We start from the raw sequence: 22,516 nt of genomic DNA, 5'->3' as shown, positions 1-22,516 counted from the left end.
CACCAGCGATGCCGAACGCACGGCGTCGCTGTGTACTTAAGTTACCAGTGCGCTGATGCAGGGAGCTGGTAATTAACGTACGCATCGGGTTTCTAAGGGGCATGCATCACTTGGATACCCGATGTGTACCTTGGTTACCAGCTCCCTGCATTAGCGCGCTGGTAACTAACGTACACAGAGGGTTTCTAAGCACCGCCTGCGTTTACCTTAGTTACCAGCGGCAGCTCGGTGATTGCTGGTCTCCTGCCTGTCACAAGCAGCGATGCGTGCTGGCCAGCGAGAGACCAGCGATCAAAAAAAAGTCCTGGCTGTTCCAGGATGATCAGCGATACCGGCAGGGGGGGCCGGTCGCTGTTCAGTGTCACACAGCGATCTCGCTGGTGAGATTGCTGTTGCGTCACAAAACTTGTGACTCAGCAGCGATCTCTCTAGCGAGATCGCTGTGTGTGACGGGGGTTTAACTGACTTCACAACCCTGGTTATTTTGTCACCTAACAGTAGAACAGTATCTTGGCTCAATCAACAGGGAGAAGGCTTGAAATCCAGAGTGCTAATGAAGGAAACCCAAAAATCTTCAGTATTGCAAAAGCAGACCTATTGACCCTCCTGGTCCGCCTTCTCAAGTTGGTGGAAGATTCATTGGCAAATTTATCTAAGTTGACACCATCTGAGTCCGGAGTAGTGGGTGCTCAGTCAATGTTCAACCAGATTGTTCTTTTGGAGCAGGCGGACCCTGGATTTCTTTGCTACTTGAAAAATCTGTAAGTACCAGCATTCATACATCCATGTGATATGTCCGAGTGCTGTCTGTTTTTTTTTTTTTTTATTCCTTGTATAATCGGACAGCAGCTTGGACCTATAGTGTCCTAGATCCAGTCAAATAGCTGTGAAGACCAAAGATATGCAAGCGAGATCTGTGAAACTCTGAGCATGTCCTATTCTGATTAAGGATCAGACTAAAACAATACTCTGCTGTCGGATTTTTTATCACACAGACCCGCTAACGGATATGCACACTAATTTGTGGTGAATGCACGTTATATCAAAGGGAATGCCCAAGTGGGGTGGATGCTCTGCACCATAAATGGGATTCCAGTCTAGCTTAAGCCTTTTCTCCCTTCTGTCATGCCTGTGGTACTGAAGAAAATTTGGGAGGACAGGGCCAGTGTGACTGTTATAACTGCCTTCCTTCTGACTCAGAAGAACCTACTTTACCTGGCTTAGTCATGTCCATATCTGATCCAGATTTATTATCTTAGGGTCTGCTTTTCTATGCATATGTTCAGGCTCTATACCGGACTGCCTGGAGTCTGAAGGCAGATCCTGAGTAGGAAATTTGCCATTTCTAGAATTTTTGAGCTTGGAAATCTGTTCCTCCTTTTCCAAAATGGATATCTTCTCTTGTGAACATCTATGTGTATGTCCTTTTAACATCTACCCTTGTGTTCTTGAAAAAATAACTAGGGTAGGGTCTATCCAGCATTACACTCAAGGTCCAGACAGCAGCCCTGATCGCCTTGTTGACTATAAAATTGCTGACCCTGGGTTGTTTGGCTTGTCAGAACTTTCTATAGACTTAGACCCGTTGCAGGACCTATTGTAGCTTCATGCAATCTTAGGCCCCTTTCACACTTCGGTGGCTCCGGTATGTGTGGCGAGTTTTCTCACCTACCAGAGACACTGACACACGTAGACCCATTGAAATGAATGGACCGTATCGGTGTGTAAAACACGCAGACGTGTTCGTTTTCACACGTACCGCACACGGAGAACAGTGGACACTGTCCTCTGTGTGCACGGACGGCTGCCAGGGAAGTAGCACTACTGTAAGCTGCTGTTCCCTGGCGGCAGGTGCCGAACAGAGCTGTCATTTTTCTCCCCTGCTCTGCCGGTGAGCAGGGGAGAGTGAATGAATGGAAAAACTCGACGTGGGTTCCCCCTATGTTTTTTTTTTTTTTTTTTTTTTTTTTAACCAACCTGACAAAACTCACAGGTTCAGGCTGCTATTCTCAGGCTGGTAAGTGGCCATGGACATTGCCCCCCCCAGCCTAAAAGCAGCAGCCCGCAGATGCGCCATTTCTGGAGCTTTAACCGGTTCTTCCCACTGCCCTGTAGCGGTGGCAAGTGGGGTTAATGTCACCTTTCTATTGTAAGGTGACATTAAGCCCGGCTTAGTAATGGAGAGGTGTCAATAAGACACCTATCCATTACTAATCCTATAGTTGGTAAAGGGTTAAATAAACACCACACATTAAGAATAATGTATTTTAATGAAATAATACACCACACAGTTTTGCCATCTTTATTGTTTTCCTAATCCAAGCGACGCCCTCAATCTCCTGTAATAAAATTTAAAATAATAAAGCAACAGTATACCAGATCTGTCCTGTGTTCGGTCCCACGCCGTAATCCATATCTGGGGAATGTTTACAACTGAAAGCAGCGGGCGCAGGCTCAGTAACTAGCGGTGACGTTACTGAGTCTATGCTCGCTGCCAGCCTGAACTCCTGTGACCTCAGGATCGTGGGAGAATGCAAGAGATGAGGTCACAGCAGTTCAAGTTCTGCCATTCATTCATTCATTCATTCTCCTCTGCTCGCGCAGATCGCGGCACAGCAGGGGAGAATGGATGACAGCCGGCTTCAGCACCAGCTGCTTGGGGACAGCGCTTAAAGTAGTGCTTCTTCCCCGGCGGCCGTCCGTGTGGTCCTGATGCGACACACGGACACTGAAATCTCCGGTACCAGTTTTTCAGGTGCTGGAAATATCAGGACGTGTGAAACCACCCTTAACCTAGTGTGGGGGGCTATTACTCCATTTCCGTTGAGCCAGTACCTTCCTTTAAAAGTTCTGATCCTTAAACCAGTTCCGTTAGTAATCTTGACATCTGCCAGGATGATTGAATGACAGGCTAAAGGTTAATAAGTCCTCTTTTAAATCATTCTTGAAGAAAGTCATTAAACCTGTCCCAGCTCATTTGCACAAAGTAGCTTCTAATTTTCATAGTTCCTTAGAAATTGTTCTTCCTTTTTTTTTTTTTTTTTTTTTTTTTTTTTTTTTTTGTGTGTGAGGACTTTAAGCCTGGGCAGGTAGAAGGGTTTAACATTCTTTGTTGGGACCCAGAGTTGTTTTTCTGCCACTATCTAGGAGCTATTTCTTTTTTGGAGGAAATATTCGAACACTGTGTCCTTCAGCTGCAATCTTCAAGGCCCATCAGATCATTTCCATGATTTCTTTAGTATTGCACATGTGATACCCTCATGATCTTTTGGTGGGCCTCGAGGACAGTAGCATAGGAACACTGCCTATTTGCATTATTTAAGGGTGCTAGGAAGTGGAAAGCAGCCACTAAGGGATCTTTTTTTGTCTAGGTGGGTTAGCTCTGCCATATTCTTGGTATGCTCCTCAAGTGGTCAGGATAGTCCTCAGGCTATCAGATCACAATGTGCTAGGACTATTGCTAATTCCTCCGTATTGACCAAATCTGTAGGGCAACTATTTGGTCCACGCTGGCTACCTTTGTCAAACACTACAGGGTTGGACTTGGGGAATTCTGACCTCTTTTCTTTTGGAAGGAAGGTTCTCCAGGTGGTAATTCACACCCCAAAGAGTCCCTTTATAGTTCACTCTGTGGTGCAGTCAGGTTGTTGGGAAAAGATAACCACACACTGGAAACTTGATTTTCCCAAACAATGACAGCATTATCCTCTTATTCATGCCCTTCTTGATTATGGACTTTTTTCTGTTGCTCAAGGTGTGTAATACACTTAAATATAAATATATATTTTTGTGTGCTGTAGGAAAGCCAGTTAGGCTAGGATTAAATCCTATCACCGCAGCTTCTGATTAGATGTGCCTGCCTGGCTCTGCCTATAACCAGGCTAGGTGTTTACCTTGGTCAGCTGGGGAAGCTGAACAGTCTGTGTGTTGCAGCTGGAGATGGACCAGCCAGCATATCTCTGGAGAAGAGACTGCACAGATCGTGTGCACCAAAACTGCAGGTATCACTGGTGGCTATGGACAATAGTCAGTGTTTCACCGAACTGGGACTAGCACAGCTGTCTGAGTAGCCAGGGTCTATTGCTTTGATCCAGAGGGGAGAATGCACTTATGGGGGTTCGCGGAGTGTAATTATTAATGACAAATCCACTCGATAACTCATCAGTATGAGATTGGTGGAGGTCCAATGCCCACCGCACCCACCAGTCAGCCAAAAACTGCTCTGACAGCCGCTATAACGAAGTGACGCACAGCAACCCCTTGCGGCTGCAGACGAGTGCTGCACTTTATCTTCCATTGAATGAGCTCCGCAGCAGCCACTAAAACGCCCGACGCTATTCTGCCCCTGCATCATTGTTATCCTGATGTCCCTGCACCTGCAGGACATGGACACTCTTGTGTGTGATGGGCACGCTGCTTCTCCTTTGCCATCACAGCAAAGGTTTTACATATTGTTGCTTTTAATGGCAGCGCAGAAATAAGCAACTCAAAGGTATATACTCGGGATTTATTCTTGTGAAGTAGGTTGCACAAAATAGAAGTCTTCTCTGCCATTTTGATCCACTCTGGATCCTTAGAGCGTGGTTACAGCTTGCTGGGGTGTATGGAGAACTCCCTCCTCTAAGTACAAGACGAGAGAAATCTTGGATGAAAGGCAAGAGCCGGAAACTCTGATGTAAGAAGCCCTCCTCACTGACCCGGCAGCAGCTCCGGCTCTTCTCTCCCACCAGCTCTGACAATAAATAGCATCTGAGTGGTGAGCATCTTGGCAAACCACAAGAACACATGCTATATTTAGAGGACGACCTGGCAGGAAAGTGCTGATTTTTATCATTGCTTCTGTATATTCTACGTGTGGAATCATGATTCCTAGTGCTACATACAGACGGAGAAACCAGATAACGTGGGTGCAAGCGGCAGCTTCTGTGTGCGCAGGGGAAGCTCGGATGTAGTCATTAGCAGGTTTAGGTCTTATGTCTTACCAGAGCCAAGCGTTACTGCGTTATCGGGAATACAGAATGTAGGTATGACCCAAATTGCGTAACAAGAAGGATTGAAGTCAAATTCCTGACAAGTGATCTCCCGGCACAGGAGCCATCATTAATAATGTAGTGATGACCATCATGGCGGCCTCTGTCTTCTCGGTTGTACTATGACACGTGCCGCAGAATCCACCTGTAAATAACTGAGCTAGAGTTTGAGAATTGTCAAAAGTTGAGTAGCCGTATAACGAGACTTCATTGTGTCATAGCGGTCTTACTGCTGTTGCGTTTTGAGCAACACCCAGGAGTATGATTCTGGTGATTCCAAACACGCATAGATTTCCTTTTTTATGTAAGGAATTTTTTAAATTTTTAATGAATTCCTTTTATTTATTCATGCTGCCCAAACCAGGGACCCTGGGTGCACAATTGCAGCCAGCTAGACAGATATTATAATTTTATAATCCATATTGTCTCCATTTCATTTTTTCCTTTACTTCCATTGTGTTACTTGTCCTGCAAAGAAAAGCCCTCCTGTGGCTATGTTAATGGGAGAAAAAAAAACAATTATGGCTTTTTGAAAAAGGGGGGGGGGGGGGGGAATGCAAAAGTAAAAACAAAAGCTGGCTACGTCCTTGAGGGGTTAAAAAAATAAAATCGAGAATTGCTGGGATTTTTTTTTCTCGTTTTTTCATTCCAAAGAGTAATAAAAAGCAATGACAAAGTCACATGTACCACAAAATGACACCAGTGAAGAGTAGATCTTGTCACACAAATAAGCCTCATGCACCTCTGATGGAAAATTGTGAAAACTCCTGGCTATGAGAATTTGACAGCACGGAAATAAATGAAGGTCCCTGGCATGGGTCAGGAGGGAGCTGCTGGTTCAGGAGGTGAAGAGGGGTCCTAAATGCAGGGACAGGAGACTTCCGATTTCTACGTGGAGCAGAAAACAATTAGCTGGGCAGAAAGGCAAAATGAGCAATTGGAAACACACAGTGCCATATAATATGATTAAACGAAAGGAGACTAGTGTGGATTTCAATTAAACCAAGCAATAATTAATGTGAGTTCCAGGGTCTCCTTTCACTTACTGCTAATAATTCCCCATGTGAAACAAAACGTAACAGAGACTACAGTATTTTATTATACCATCTAATATGATGGTTGCAATATATTAAGAGGATAAAAACTTCAAGCGTTCTTCTTGACAGGGGTGGTCCAGAACGAATATAAGTCCAGACCCTTCCCTCTCTAATCTAATGGCTTTATTTTATTAATTATTTGCGTTTTGATGATTTGTTTCAGAATTCCGAGTGCATTCTGGGATTCTCACACGGGGCAACTTGAGGAGGTAGAGGCTGCTCGTCTCTTCTGCAGCCTCTGTTCCCAACCTCAAACGAAGTGATCTATTTCAGAGGCTGGGCTTTTCCCTGCTCTACTAAGCCTGTGTTGGTTGTCAGTTCTCACATATGCTCAGTACAAGCTCCCTTCTTACTGTGCAATGTTCTTTTTGGTGCACACTGACAGTGCGTTTCTTCGCCACTTCTAATTAGAAGTGATCAGCAGGCAAGAGCGCACTGTAAGGGTATGTTCCCACTGTCAAACTCTGCGGGTTGGGCGCTGCGTACATCCGCAGCATTCCGATGTTACAGCGTAGTGGATGGGATTTCAAGAAATCCCATGTCCACTATGTGTGTACTGACACCCACGGAGATGGACATGCGGCGCGTCTGTCCAGATCACAGCATGTCTATTTACCTTGTGGAGATGCGAGCCTCCGCAAGATAGATCTCACCTGTACTATGTATAGAACGCGGTGAATCTGCACCGTTCAGTCGTCACATGCGGAATCGCCTGCATTCAAAAGCCGGCAGTACTTTGGATGCAGTGGAAATGTGCTGCGTCCAAAGCGCTGCCAATTGGGGAGCGTGTACATGTACCCCCAGAAGAGAATGCGGCAGGCAGAGACAAGCCCTCCCCCTGACACTGACATGTCATAGGCTGAAATCAGGGGGTTAATGTACTAACTTATGTCTGGTTCAGACATTAGTGAAGTTCAATTTTAATCAGTGTTTGGGCTGTATCTGTTTTTTTTACCACCAATGTTTGAAAAAAAAACAATTGTAAAGCTTCTCCTCCCCATTACAATGCTGACCGAAAAGCAAAGTGGTGTCTGTGTGATGTCCGTGATTTCCATAGACTTAAATGGGTATGGTTTGGTCTTGGTCCTGCGGCTTTGTAGACCCATAGACTACAATAAATGTTTGAACTGTGAAAAACGGAACAGACAACTGAGGCCTAAAGTCATTTTCTGAAGTCCCTTTCGCTGGAGATCATTAGGCCAATACACGCAGTATGATTAGTTTCATAGTGATGTACCGGCCGCCGGTCTGTGTATATCTAACAGTGATTTGCTTTCTTCCTCTTAGATGTTACAAGCAGTGATGTCCCGGTGTCCCTGGTGCTGCTGTCTGTCTGCAGTTTCGTCGCCTTGGTTGTGCTGCTCATAAGCTGTATATCCTGCTGCAAAGAGACCGAAATAGATTTCAAGGTGAGACGATACCAGCACCGTAATCTTTTATCAAGATGTTTTTGCTTGGAGGTATGCGTGGTTTGCTATCTGCACTAGGAACTGTGTCATTCCTTTGTTTATAGCAAGCAAACATTGCCGAGAGGTTTCCGTACATGCGGGTGACCTTGTTCAGCCTCCAAACGTACAAGTTGAAAAACTGGGATGCAAATAACATTATCCAGTCTCGGTGATGAATATCTGAGCACGAATTGCTGGTTTAGCGAGATCTCCCGGCTGCTGGTAACGCAGCTCTGCTCTCCAGTAATGAGTCACATCTGCACGGTCCTGTCCTTTCTCACACACACATACACATCTGCTGACTGATGGGCTAATTGTGTGATGTCTGCTTGTACCGCGTAATGATTTTGGGGAATGGCACTCTTCCTTTTCTATTTCTGCTCACATCCAGTCAGGTTACATTCCAGGGAGGAATTTTGGCATTTAGTCAGCTTGAAACACAATGGATTTCACTGTACTGTCTTGACAAATATTGCTATCCCACACCCTCCGCTGACTCATGAAATGTCAGTGAATGTTGATGTGGACAGGAAGCCTTGTATTTAGATAGGATCGGTCATATAGGGGCGTGATGATGCCAGACTTCAATCACTGCCCTTTCTAGGATATTTGCCATCACAGAATATCATGTGCTGATGGAGATAGATAGATCTATCTACCTTCCATACATTGCAGGCACATAGTGGTGTTTTGTTTGTTTTTTTTTTTTTGCTGCTTAAAGGATGTGTCCTCTTATTAAACTGGTAAAATTGTAGCTTTTCCCTTTACCTCTTATTAAATATGCCTTCCATTCTCAAGAATATATGGATTTCTTTTTCCTTTGGTGTTTTTGTTTTTTTTTTTTTGTTTTTTTTTATATATATCTTCTTACTGCTATGTTGAAAGGGTTGTCTGGCACTTGAGATATTATCAGCACATACTTGTACATGATTGTTCGGTATTCCTCCCTGTCCTGTGTCTTGGCAAGTCCTCAACGTCACTTGTGTACAAATGAGGATGTGAGAGGTGTCTGGCAGCCTTTTCAGAGGAGTTGTGCTTAACTGTCATTGACATTCCTTAGGAAAATGAATTATGAGATCAGTGGGCACCCCCACCAATCAGTTGCTTATATATGGAAACGGAAACAGCAGATTTCAAAGTATGGGGCAGAGCACCATAGCCCCATGTTTTATTTATGGCACAAGGAATATCTGTATATACTTTAAAAAAAAAAAAAAAAAAACCCTTCTGCAGGTGCCAGCTGTTGCACCTGCTTTGCAGCCAAATCGCATGTTTTGTGTGCCAGTAATATATATTTTTTTTTTTTTTTCAGGTGATTCAGCTAGAGGGAGAAAAAATCAATTTGAAAATTGCGCCTGCCGCACCTCTGCAGTAGCTGTTGTCCGTGTCTGCTGCTGATCCGATAGCTGCTGCTGCGCATGTGCCGGCAGCGCCATCTTATGGGAGAAGAAGAAAATTCCTCCTCCAAAATGGCGCTGCCCACGCCTGCACAGTAGCGGCTATCGGATCAGCAGCAGACACGGATAGCAGCTACTGCAGAGGTGCGGCAGGCGCAATTTTCAAATTGATTTTTTTTTTTTTTTTTTTTATTCCTCTAGCTGAATCACCTGAAAGTGTTATTGGCATACAAAACATGCGATTTTGCTGCAGAGCAGGTGCAACAGCTGGCACCTGCCTGCAGAAGGGTTTTTTTTTTTTTGTTTTTTGTTTTTTATTATACAGTCATGGCCAAAAGTATTGACACCCCTGCAATTCTGTCAGATAATATTCCGTTTCTTCCTGAAAATGATTGCAAACACAAATTCTTTGGTATTATTATCTTCATTTAATTTGTCTTAAATGAAAAAACACAAAAGAGAATGAATCAAAAAGCAAAACATTGATCATTTCACACAAAACTCCAAAAATGGGCCAGACAAAAGTATTGGCACCCTCAGCCTAATACTTGGTTGCACAACCTTTAGCCAAAATAACTGCGACCAACTGCTTCTGGTAACCATCAATGAGTTTCTTACAATGCTCTGCTGGAATTTTAGACCATTCTTCTTTGGCAAACTACTCCAGGTCCCTGATATTTGAAGGGTGCCTTCTCCAAACTGCCATTTTTAGATCTTTCCACAGGTGTTCTATGGGATTCAGGTCTGGACTCATTGCTGGCCACCTTAGAAGTCTCCAGTGCTTTCTCTCAAACCATTTTCTAGTGCTTTTTGAAGTGTGTTTTGGGTTATTGTCCTGCTGGAAGACCCATGACCTCTGAGGAAGACCCAGCTTTCTCACACTGGGCCCTACATTATGCTGCAAAATTTGTTGGTAGTCTTCTGACTTCATAATGCCATGCACACGGTCAAGCAGTCCAGTGCCAGAGGCAGCAAAGCAACCCCAAAACATCAGGGAACCTCCGCCATGTTTGACTGTAGGGACCGTGTTCTTTTCTTTGAATGCCTCTTTTTTCTCCTGTAAACTCTATGTTGATGCTTTTGCCCTAAAAGCTCTACTTTTGTCTCATCTGACCAGAGAACATTCTTCCAAAATGTTTTAGGCTTTTTCAGGTAAGTTTTGGCAAACTCCAGCCTGGCTTTTTTATGTCTCTGGGTAAGAAGTGAAGTCTTCCTGGGTCTCCTACCATACAGTCCCTTTTCATTCAGATGCCGACGGATAGTACGGGTTGACACCGTTGTACCCTCGGACTGCAGGGCAGCTTGAACTTGTTTGGATGTTAGTGGAGGTTCTTTATCCAACATCCGCACAATCTTGCATTGAAATCTCTTGTCAATTTTTCTTTTCTGGCCACATCTAGAGAGGTTGGCCACAGTGCCATGGGCTTTAAACTTCTTGATGACACTGCGCACGGTAGACACAGGAACATTCAGGTCTTTGGAGATGGACTTGTAGCCTTGATATTGCTCATGCTTCCTCATAATTTGGTTTCTGAAGTCCTCAGACAGTTCTTTGGTCTTCTTTCTTTTCTCCATGCTCAATGTGGTACACACAAGGACACAGGACAGAGGTTGAGTCAACTTTAATCCATGTCAACTGGCTGCAAGTGTGATTTAATTATTGCCAACACCTGTTAGGTGCCACAGGTAAGTTATAGGTGCTGTTAATTACACAAATTAGAGAAGCATCACATGATTTTTCGAACAGTGCCAATACTTTTGTCCACCCTCTTTGTTATGTTTGGTGTGGAATTATATCCAATTTGGCTTTAGGACAATTCTTTTTGTGTTTTTTCATTTAAGACAAATTAAATGAAGATAATAATACCAAAGAATTTGTGTTTGCAATCATTTTCAGGAAGAAACTGAGTATTATCTGACAGAATTGCAGGGGTGTCAATACTTTTGGCCATGACTGTATACAGATATTCCTTATGCAAACTATGGGACAGGTCCGTGAGGGAGCAGCGACCTGTCAGCAGTCTGCATTATGGATGTCTAATCAGAGCACCACATACATGAACCCCACCTTAGGACACGAGCATATCATTAACACAAAACTGAAAATAAAGATTAAGGAACAACCATAAGACGGCTTTCCTCACCAGGCATCATTTTAAACAGTACAACTGTGCCGACCTGACACTGTCTGTAGGTTACTGTGCACAGTCCTGCTGACAGGTTCCCTTTAAGCATGTGGGAATACCCTTAGAGGACCGGTCAGCGTCCCAGATGTCTTTATCATGGTTTTTTTCATCATGGAACAATTTTGTAACCTTTTATTAAAACTGTGTTGTGGTGTTTCTCTGTTCTCAGAAATTTATGAATATATTGACACCTGGGTGTTCCCAGCTAGTGCCGTCTCCCAGTGGAGTCTGCCATTGTCCAGTCTGCCATTCTCGCTGTGTAGGAATATGCCCTCTTTGCCTGATTTATTCCTAAATGTTCAGGAAAAATACCAGTGTATAGAGTTGTAAAAAAAAAAAAAAAGTTAGTGTTGTGCTAAGTGGTGACAGATCCTCTTTAAGATGAGTCATTGTGCTGCCTCCTGCTACCCTTATTCGTCTTCACTCTCTCTTATCAAAGCTTTTATATTTTCATTGTAGGAGTTTGAAGATCATTTTGACGATGAAATTGAGTTTACCCCTCCGGCAGAAGACACGCCATCCAACCAGTCTCCTGCAGATGTTTTTACCTTAACAGTCCCGACGGTCTCTTTGTCTGTTCCAGCACAGCTGCAAACTCCACAAGGTCAGGCATGGGATCTGCTCCTAATTTTATTGTATTACTTTGCTCACATCTATTCCAGGTGTTCAAACATCATATCTTTCCACAAGATTTGTGCACATTCTCCACTTCTGGTGCAAATCACAAGAAGAGATGAATGGCACTCACCGGGTAAAATTGCAAACCCTTATTGGAGCATCTTCGACAGGAGCTAGGGAGCGACGACGATTGTCGTCACTCCTGTTCTCTAGCTCCTCTTCTCCCGTCGAAGATGTTCCAATAAAGGTTTGCAATTTTACCCGGTGAGAATTGCATCTCGGTTGTTTTTTTTTTTTTTTCATGTGAATGAGCACCTGCAATGTTCGGGTGGTTTACTGGCTGCGGCTCCTGCGTAGTATTATGCCCGGAGGTGTCAGCGGTGCCGATCAGCTGCTTCTCTTTTGATAAACCACATTCTCCACTTCTGCCTATGACTTTCCGGTCAATGAGCTCCAGGGATGGACAGGTAGTGAAGGTGTTTAAAGAGGTTGTCCACTTTTTTTTTTTTAATGTCCCCTTGTCCAGGTCCATCGCGGAGTATCGTTGGCTGCAGTGCTGACGTTACATCGACAGCTGCCGCCAATAACAGTTTAGCAGCTGAGGATATGCCGCTGAGCTCAAGACTGAGCCGCGGGTCCTCCATTGTCTTCAGCTTCGCAAATAGAGACAGAGAGCAGCAAATGATAATCAATGCTGGACCCAGGCAAGGTATATAAGACGCTTAAAAATTTTGGTGAAAAAAGTTTCTTGAATGAGGACAACCCATTTGACACCAATTGAAGAAGAAAAAAAAAACACTTCAAATGTTCTTTGAGCATACAGGTGAATAAAGAACACAGGACGCTGGAGTTCTGTGGTTATGCCCTCATTGTACTCTTTTTACTACGGCGCTATCCTTGTACTGCTTAGTACCCTTGATTTTTGTTGAAAGCGATTTTTCCTTGTAGTTATCTGTTCAAAATGATCATAATAATTTTAGTCCAACTGCAATAGATGCAGGGTATCTACAGGAATTTTTTACATCCTTTTTTGACGCTGCATTTCTACATCTTTCTGCCATGTTATGTTTTAAATAAAGCTGCTGTGTTTGATGCATTTTACTATTTGGCTTTGACAAAACGTTGATCCGGTCATGTACAGATTACACGCCGTTTTGATGCTTTAATGCCATGGAAATGCTCTAACAAATCTCGTGCGCTATTTTTTGCATCTAATGTAAGGCTTTGGGCAAAATTTGCACAGAAAACTCGGTATACTCGCAAGAGAAATTGACGTGTTGTGGACTAGAAATCTTTACTGCAGGTCAGTTTACATTGCGCTTTTTTTTAATTTTCTTTCACTGAATGTCAGGTGACCGCTGCAGCCAAGCACAGCGTGACCACTGCAGTCAGTCTGTGCCCCTGATTGGCTGCAGCAGTCACATGAGTCCCACTGATGGAGTCCTGTAGAGGCGTTTTTGATTTTTTTGTTTGTTTTAGAATTTTTAATACCGCTATGACCCATTTTAAAACCAATTAATTAAATGTAGTGGAGAACTCCCCTGTGGGGCGCGCGGTGCCCAGATTTGTTCCAGATTTGTTGGGGTATTGAAGCAGAATGAGAGGTAATGGTAAGATTCATCTCTCGCTACAACTGGGGAGTGCGGATGACCCAGATTACTTCAGTCTCCATTATTTTTATTCGCTCTTCCTAAGGAAGTGAAGGTTTTCTTTATGAAGTATGACATTTGTCACATCTAATCCCCTCCAGCCCTCACTGACTGGGTAACGGGCATCGCTGGTAACAGAGCTGGATTAGATCGGCTCAGAGAGACGCCGCAGAGCACGATTTGCTGCATTTTCCCTTTAATGACAGCACGCTACACAATCCACTGGAGAAAGTTTTAAAAAAAGCAAAATATCGCTGGAATCATTCAGACTTTGCCTTCTGAGTTTGGAGGGGTTTTTTGTTTGTTTTTTTTTTTGGGGGGGGGGGGGGGGAATTATTTTTTTCCAAAAATTGTGTATTTGTAAGTGGATGTACAATAGTGAAATAATTATTGATCACTTGAACCTGCTGCCCCTTCGGTGGTCTCCGCGTCTTACTAAAGTGACCGTCCCGGCCATCATTCGCCAGTCGCTCGCCTTGGCAGTGAGGTTTGCTTATACTGCCAGTGACTGGCTGGCAGCTAAGCAGTGCCTGGCTGAGGCCACTGTATAGATAATGGAGCTGAGCAGCATTTTTTCACCCTGAGAAAATGAAACGGCGCTGTAAAAAAATAAACACCGCAGCGTTATTTGCAGCTTCTTTGCATAAAAGGAAGTTTACTAAACATGCATTTTGTACAAAGCACACATGAAATCCAAAAACAAAACGCTGAAAAGCAGGCATTTTTAACCCCATCTATTTTGGCTGCAGAAAAAAATTTAGCTGCGTGTGGACATGCCATCTACTATCAAGTTACAGCTGCACCCTGTAACACTATAGCATGCAAACATGGGAAATATGAAATTGGTTTTTCATTTCTACTCTAGAAAATAGGATAAAATGAAGATACTTGGCGCATAAATCTGCCAATTCATGTGTGCCCAACAGCCAACGACAAGGCGACCCACCTTTGCTGGTAACCTAATATGCTTCTCCTGGGCTGAATGTTCTATAATTATATGGTTATATAGGATCTAGCTGTAATTAAAACCGCCATAGTCTGTTTGCATAGTATAACGTTAGAGTGCAGGTTTAATTTTAGTTGTATATGGAGGTGGCTACTCTTGGCTTGCACCTGTTCACACTTGTTTTTCTGTTTGGAAGGGACTGTCAGACTTTGATATTTGTATACATAGGCTCTGACCAAGAAGTCCACCCGACATCAGCCTATGGCAGTTTTGGTCACCGCTTGATCCTGCCTATCCTTTATAATTGTTGGCTATTCAGCCCAGGAGAGATCATATTGGGTTAGGTTCCCAGCCAAGGCTAGTTTCACACTAGCGTATGTTACATGCAGCGCACAGCGCCGCTAAGCCCCGCCCCGTCCGGTCATCTCCTCCTACTATCGCACACGGCCGCATGCGATCTGCGCACCCTATCTTTAGCATATTGTGCGCAGACCGTGCGCTAGTAGGATTTTTGCGTGCGCTGCACACTTTTGAAGGTGTGCCGAACGCACCATGTTGCATTTTGGCGCGCTCGGCGCTCCTTCAAAAGTGCGCACACAAAAATCCTACTAGTGAACGGCCAGCGCACAGTCTGCGCACCCTATGCTAAAGATAGGGTGCGCAGATCGCATGCGGCCGTGTGCGATGATAGGAGGAGATGACCGGGCAGGGGGCAGGGCTTAGCGGCGCTGTGCGCTGCATGTAAAATACGCTAGCGTGAATCTAGCCTAAGAAGGTCTCCTTGTCACGGCTGTTGGACACACATGAATCGGCCAATTTATGCATGAAGTATCTTCATTTTAATCTGTGTTCTAGAGCAGCAAGGCAACTCCAATTTCATGTATTCCATGTTTCCATACTATAGCGTTAGAGTGCGGCTTTGTTACATATGGAAGTGGCTCTTCTAGCTTGCACCTGTTCACACCTGTTTTTCTGTTTGGATGCGACAGTCAGTCTTTGATATTTGATTACTATCAACTAGGAAAGGAGTAAATGAAATAGACATGGTCATGTACGAGCGAGCGCTACCATGGACTATGTGCAGAAATAGAAAAGGTATTCCCATCTCCAAGATACTATCCCAATATGTAGTAGCTGTAATAGTGGATACCTCCAATTAGAAATGTAGTATAGTTCTTCTGGTTAGCTATGTCACGTACCCCATGGTGCAAAGGCATTGCAGTAACTTGGGTATCCAAGGTTACGACAACTCATAGTCAAGTTAGCCATGAGTACAACCACTAACTAAGCTACTGCAATGCCCTGCACATGAGGTAAGCGTCATAACTAATTAGAAGAACTATACTATATTTCTAATTGGAGGCATTTGCTATTATTATACCTACTACATGATGGGATATGAGCTTGGAGATGGGAATACGCCTTAAAATACTTTACATTTTTTTTCTGATCAAATTTCTCACAAGAATTGAATGATTTACAAGTTACCAGCAAAACAATTGATATCCCTGAAGTCTCATGCACACGTTGCTTTTTTTTTCAGTTTTAAACTTGCAGCGTCTCAATTCTTTCACCATTTTTCACCTGTTCTATTGAATGGGAAAACCGCATGTAATTTTATGCTGCCTTTATCCTGCTGACACTTCTGTATTTGCAGCAGGTTTTTCTGCTGCAGATACTGCCCGTGTGCACACCGCCGTAGTCATGGTGGGTTAGGTGAGAAGGAACGTGTCTCGCATGGCCTACAATGGAGAAAGCGCAGTCTGTGATCTCTTCCTTTCTGGACTGTGAACAGGAGAGAAACAGCGCAACTCTAGCCTTCTAATAGGTAGCACTCCTAATAATGGAACTTATTAATGTATTGTGGTGATTTATTGCTTCCCATGAGGTTGGTTCAATCTGGTCTTCAGACTAAAAATTATTGTGCCCTGTCCCGCTCTTCAGGATGAGCTATATAACAGAACAGCTCGCATTTCCCTTGTAGTTTGCAGCAGTGTCAGCCGGGGAGGTCCTGCCTGTTTAGTCCTCACATCCTGCTCTCCTCCTTGAGAATGCTTTCTGCCCTGCAGATGGAGTGGGACAGGAGCACTTTTGACCCTTGCCCTATGACTCTGTGTTTTGCAGACAACAGATGGCCTCCTGTAGGTGGTCACCTAATAATAATGCTTCGGAGTTGGCATCTGAATCACATCTAATACTAATTCCAAACCTTTGATGACCACTTTACGAAAAAAAAAAAAGAACCAAACAATCTTTTGTAATCTGATCAGATATGAGCCGTAGATATTTAGATAGTGGGGTAGAGGTGGAGAATAGCCCTCTTGTACTTTGCGCTAAAGTAGGTAATCTGGGATCTTTCAGTTCACATGTCCAGTCCTCAGGTAACCCTAATAGGTTGTGTTCTTAAAGGGAATTTCCATTGAATTTCCATTAAATCACAACTTATCTGGGAACGGAGTATGTATTAGATCTCGCCTATTAAGATTTTAGACTACTGCCCGAAACCAATCGTGAGAACCAGCTCCCTGTGTGACTGGGGCGCGCAGTGGCGGCCTTGCGTCCCGTGTGAATGGAGAGCGCAGTGGCGGCCTTGCGTCCCGTGTGAATGGAGAGCGCAGTGGCGGCCGTGCGTCCCGTGTGAATGGAGAGCGCAATGGCGGCCGTGCGTCCCGTGTGAATGGAGAGCGCAATGGCGGCCGTGTGACTGGGACACGCAATAGCGGCCGTGCGTCCCGTGTGAATGGAGAGCGCAATGGCGGCCGTGCGCCCCGTGTGAATGGAGAGCGCAGTGGCGGCCGTGCGTCCCGTGTGAATGGAGAGCGCAGTGGCGGCCGTGCGTCCCGTGTGAATGGAGAGCGCAATGGCGGCCGTGCGTCCCGTGTGAATGGAGAGCGCAATGGCGGCCGTGTGACTGGGACACGCAATAGCGGCCGTGCGTCCTGTGTGAATGGAGAGCGCAGTGGCGGCCGTGCGCCCCGTGTGAATGGAGAGCGCAGTGGCGGCCGTGCGCCCCGTGTGAATGGAGAGCGCAGTGGCGGTCGTGCGCCCCGTGTGAATGGAGAGCGCAGTGGCGGCCGTGCGCCCCGTGTGAATGGAGAGCGCAGTGGCGGCCGTGCGCCCCGTGTGAATGGAGAGCGCAGTGGCGGCCATCTCCGCCTTAATGAGCCATGGATCTGACTGAGATGGGTAAGTATGTGACCATGCGGGAGTTGAGCGTTTCTGCTTTCCTAAACACGTGCTGTAGAGGCTTTTTGAGCAGTGAGGGTCTCCAACTACAGACCCCCACAGATCGTCAATATGTATGATACAAAATGAACATATTAATGAGAAAAGAAACAAACGTAGGTATGCTTGATATTTTCCTAATCACATATAACTAAATTAAGTATTCTTACCCCACCGGCCTTTAGATGCACACTCACACTCGTACATGGGCTGTGCCTGGCATTGCTGATTTGCCACAATCAAGTGACTTCTCCTGTGTTGGACAGGAGTAGTTGTGGTGCTTACGGCGTGAAGGATGGTTACTTATTAGTATTGGCTATGGTATGAGACGTGCCGCCTGCTTACCCCACACTTATAACTCCTGCGCTGTGGTGGAGGTGGAATTTCCCACACCTCATTTTCACAAGTCAGTACAATCTTTCTAAATGAGTCCTGTTGTGCGCCGCTGCATACTCCACGTTTTCTTCGTGCCATTATTCTCCCACACATCAAACATTTGTAAATGCAAGCAATTTGTGGTGTTTTTTTCTTAGTTTGTACAGAGACACTGTCTGATCCGGTTCTCGCTCTTCTATGTACTGTATGTATCTGAGGATTTTCTATCTTTCTGTCCCTGTAGATGCATCCAAGTTCCAAATAGCCCGCCACAGCCTGAGCTACATCCAGGAGATCGGGAACGGCTCCTTTGGCAAGGTATGCTTTATATCACCACCTTGTGTTGGAATACAGTGTAAGGAAATCTTCTAGGTGAGCTTCACACTGTTCTGAAGGCTAGAAAAAAATCACTTGGCCACCTCCCATCGAGTATAACGAGGCAAAGTCTTCAACCGTTAAACTTGCAGAATTTCCTGCGGTGCCATGCTTGATATAGTGTAGTCTGAATAATTTTTTTGAGGGCTCTAGACAAAGCCCCCAGCAGACTACAAAAGTGTGAATCGAGCCGAAGACATCTGTACGATTTGTCTTGACAGCAGCCAAATGGAAGGTTTCCTATGGTCTTCTCTTATGCCAGTGGGAAGGTGTCTTGTCTCCTGGTCCATGGAGGAATATGTATCATATAGCATCACCTTACAGGATAGGCTAAGCTTTTGAACACTGCTTGGTAGTATTAATCGGCAGCTATTGGGGGCATTCTTGTCGCAAGACCCCTCGCCTATCGGTCAAACCAATACTTCTATCAAACCTGTGTGCTGCCACTCATGCTCAATGATGAGCTCCACTCTTCTGTCCCTTGGATTAACCGATTGGTTGGGAGACTTTGGGATCTGAGCACCACAACTCCCACCGATCAATGCTTCAAAGGCTGTTTTCACATTAGCGTTTTTTAGTGCAGCGCATCGTGCATGCGCCCCTATGTTTAACATGGCGGGCGCATGGTCTAGTGTTTGAACGCGCACGTATGCGTTTTCGTGCTCATGTGTTTTTTTGTTTTTTTTTAGTGTGCGCCTAGGCGCGCCCAACGCAACCTGTTGCATTTTTGGGTCCGTCCAACGGCGTAAAAAAAACGCATGCTAACGCACGGAATGCACAAAAATAACACATTGCAGTCTATAGGAACGCAGGAGTGTGCATGGACATGTGCACGCCTGCGTTTGAAATCGCATGCGTTTTAAGAGTTAACATGGCTACAAACTGTTTAAAACGCATGCACCTAAACGCCAACGCATGCAAAACACATGCGTTTTTCCATGCGTTTCTATTGCGCACGCAGCGCTAAAACGCTAATGTGAAGCTAGCCTAAGTGAGGGCTCTGCATAAAATGTATGTAAGTATAGTATAAAAATAAACTTGCAGCTGCTATTCCAGATTTGAGAATATGTTCTTCATCAGATTGGTCCTGGTGTCGAGAACAAGCCATTCCTGAAACGGTGTCTTGGAATAAAATGCGTTCTGCTCCCTGCTTGATCTGTCGGCAGCACATCTTACCCCAGTTTTTTGCATGCATATGTTTTATACTGTGGTTTGGTGGACCTTGTGTGAGAACTGGAGACTTTTACCATATGCCTTACCGACGTACACAACACGGCCGGGTGAGCAGGCACCTCTATACTAGGATCATTTCATCCTTTACCACCCCATTGTTCTCTGGTGTTTTTATCTATAGCTGAAAAAAGGCTCAGAAATATCAGTGTTTTGAGCTTTAGTTACCTCTTAAAGGTGATTCTCTACTACTTGGTATGATAACCCATCACGTACCTATATCCATTTATTATTTTCCTCTGGCCGGTGGGTCCCTCTGCTGGCACCACCTTAGATCTTCATAATGAAGGACTTCCGGTCCCTTCATTCTCAGGATCTGTGTAACTTCAAAGGTTTATTCCCATCTTCTAACATCAATAGCCGTTCCGTAGGATCGCATTAAATGTAATATTGCGCTGCTCTGCCAGCCTTACAGCAGGCTTTATGCCATCCTTTACAGGATCAGGTCACAGTAGGACGGCTTTGATTCTACTTACGGAATTTATGAGACGGCTCCTAATTACAATGTTAATATAAAACGTGTGAGTCGCATGTTTATGAGCAAATTTCAGTTTTCGCACTAAATCCTGAGATGGCTCCACAGGGGAATTAAACTCGTAGATTAAAAGCGTCGCAATGATCAAAGCCCAGAATGTAATGTGTAAAGCTGAGCTGGATGTCTCTTCCTAAGATTTGTTTATGGCTGTCCTCATCTGCTAGGAAATTCAGTGCTTCCTTTTTGTGTGCTTCACCATATAACTTAATCTTGACCCTACCATCCTTTTCAGGTTTTGTTGGGCGAGATTTTCAGAGACAACAGCGTGGCAAGAGTGATCGTAAAAGAGCTGAGAGCCAGCGCGAGCGCAAAGGAGCAGGATCACTTCATTAAAAATGGAGAGCCGTATAGGTAAATTACACTTTGGAATTGGGTCTTTTTAGGTGGACACGAGTGTAGATGCCGCTGAAACAGAGTCCAGAGCGCTTCCATTTTTTTCAGGGGTTAAGACTGACTCCCTGACGTAGAGCGCAGTATAAATGTGTTCCTAGCGTAGAACTGCTAGATAGCTTTGTGCAGGCTGTGCTGATGTTTTATGCTGGAAATCTCCCTATGTATGCTCAGAACATAAACCTGACATACGCCGCTGTATACCATACAGTTTCCAGCGACACACCCCTGAGCATGTGCCAAAAAGCTACAAGTCCATGCACTTTTTTTCTATCCATTAAACAAATGTTATCTAAAATAGTGATCTAGGCTTATTTCTGTAAACCTGGACTTGGTGATACTACAGATTTTTTATTACATTAATTTTTTTTTTTTTTTTTTTTTTCCCCAAGCTATCTCCATCATCCAAATATTGTGCAGTGTGTCGGGCAGTGCCTGGAGACTTTGCCCTATCTCATGGTGTTTGAGATCTGTGACTTGGTAAGTTATTTACAGCGCCATAAAAATACCCTTTAACTTATGGATCACGTGAATGATCACCTGGTTTAAAATACGAGCGTCGCTTTGTAAGATACGAGAAGAAAACTTTTGTTTAGGATTGTGCAAAAATAACACCATGACTTAAAATCACAGGGCAAGGTTCTGGGATAAGTTGGAAGAGAGCATGAGAAGTGTCATGGTTTGTAGGGGTTATGTTTTTTTTGTGTACTTTATTTTTAATATACGCTGCTTATATAGCTCCATCATATTCCACAGCACTTTACATACACTATCACTGTCCCTATTGTGGCTCACAGTCTAAATTCCCTATCAGTAGGTCTTTGGAGTGTAATAAAGTAATTTTTTATTTTGAAAATTTGATTTTTATCTTTCTGGCAAAAGAGAAGACAGATAAACTCTGCCTTTATCAACTACTTTTCGGTCCCCTGCTGCCTGACACCCCGAAACCGGACCAACTCCTGTTAGATTTCAGGATGTTTGTTCCCTTTTTCAAACACTACTCGGACAACCCTTTCTCAATCGCGGTGTCCAAACCCCCCCAGTAAAATAACACCTATACTCGCCTCTGGGATGGCGCCGGCCCTGGTTCTCTTGGGGATCAGATCGACAGCGCTGCTGCCAATAACTGAGCTCTGTAGCTGTACCGGTTTCGACATAACGTATTCTTGCGGCCCATAATATACTCAGGGGCTCGATGCTGGACACGGGAGGCAGCGTACGGAATGATTGTTGTATGAGAGTCATTTTAATTTTTTAAAGCCTGCTGAAGACCTCCTTTCCTGCCGTAATGGTCCTCCTGGGAAGCTCGGCCACAGGCTAAGCTTCAAAGGAGACGGTGACTGTGCCTATATGTGACTATACTGTAGATATTGCAATGCATAATATAAGCCATCAAAGAGTTGCAGTTTTAATTTCAAAAGACTTAAAAAAAAAAAAAAAAAAAAAAAAAGTAAATCGAATCATCCACTTTTTTCCTGTCAGATTTAAAAAAAAAAAATAAAGTTAGCTTCACTGAGTTTATAAAGTTTTTTCCCCATGACTTTAAAGCTGTGGGGGAAAAACTCAAAATGCCAGTATTGCAATAAAAATGTCATATCTGTAAAAGTCAGATCACCGCCCAAAATACACTGTAAACGTTTCGAGAAACAAATCGTCATCTTTTTTTATTTTTATTTTATTTTTATTTATTTTTTTTTATTAGTTCTGAAGTTTTCTTTTCACTACTTCAAAGAAAAATAAATGGTGCAAGTTTGTTAGTCTTAATCATATTTCCAGAAAATTTTTATTATACAATGAATGTTGTGAAAAGCAAAACTAAACATTTATCAATAGTGGAATTGCACTTATTTTCACTTTTTCGTTCCACGTGGATTTTTTTTTTTGTTCCCTGTTTTTCACTACTTTGATAGAAATTATATAATTCTAGACTACATCAAACTAAATTATGGCTCTTAGGAGAAGAGAATAAAAATTAAATAAGTGCAAAAGTGAAAATTGGTCGCTAAGTCAGAAGT

The 22,516-nt window shown here is 44.0% G+C and overlaps 1 protein-coding gene across 2 annotated transcripts in view; it reads left to right on the top strand.

Annotated features, from left to right (window-relative positions):
* The window catches only part of LMTK2 (lemur tyrosine kinase 2), a 75,424-nt gene that overhangs the window by 20,696 nt on the left and 32,212 nt on the right, over nucleotides 1-22,516 (top strand). The window contains exons 2-7 of one of the 2 annotated variants that reach the window (XM_073543060.1): nucleotides 7,415-7,536; nucleotides 11,618-11,762; nucleotides 12,303-12,485; nucleotides 18,216-18,289; nucleotides 20,344-20,462; nucleotides 20,894-20,981. In XM_073543060.1, coding sequence (XP_073399161.1) covers nucleotides 7,415-7,536; nucleotides 11,618-11,762; nucleotides 12,303-12,485; nucleotides 18,216-18,289; nucleotides 20,344-20,462; nucleotides 20,894-20,981 — 731 coding nt within the window. The remainder of the gene's footprint in view (nucleotides 1-7,414; nucleotides 7,537-11,617; nucleotides 11,763-12,302; nucleotides 12,486-18,215; nucleotides 18,290-20,343; nucleotides 20,463-20,893; nucleotides 20,982-22,516) is intronic. The other variant, XM_073543061.1, reaches the window with a different exon arrangement.

This window comes from Dendrobates tinctorius, unplaced genomic scaffold (genome assembly GCF_039654945.1).
Source record: "Dendrobates tinctorius isolate UK_male_01 unplaced genomic scaffold, ASM3965494v1 ptg000129l, whole genome shotgun sequence".
Classification (NCBI taxonomy): domain Eukaryota; kingdom Metazoa; phylum Chordata; class Amphibia; order Anura; family Dendrobatidae; genus Dendrobates; species Dendrobates tinctorius.
Note: the sequence above shows the minus strand (reverse complement) of the source record. Positions and strands in the feature narration are given on the sequence as shown.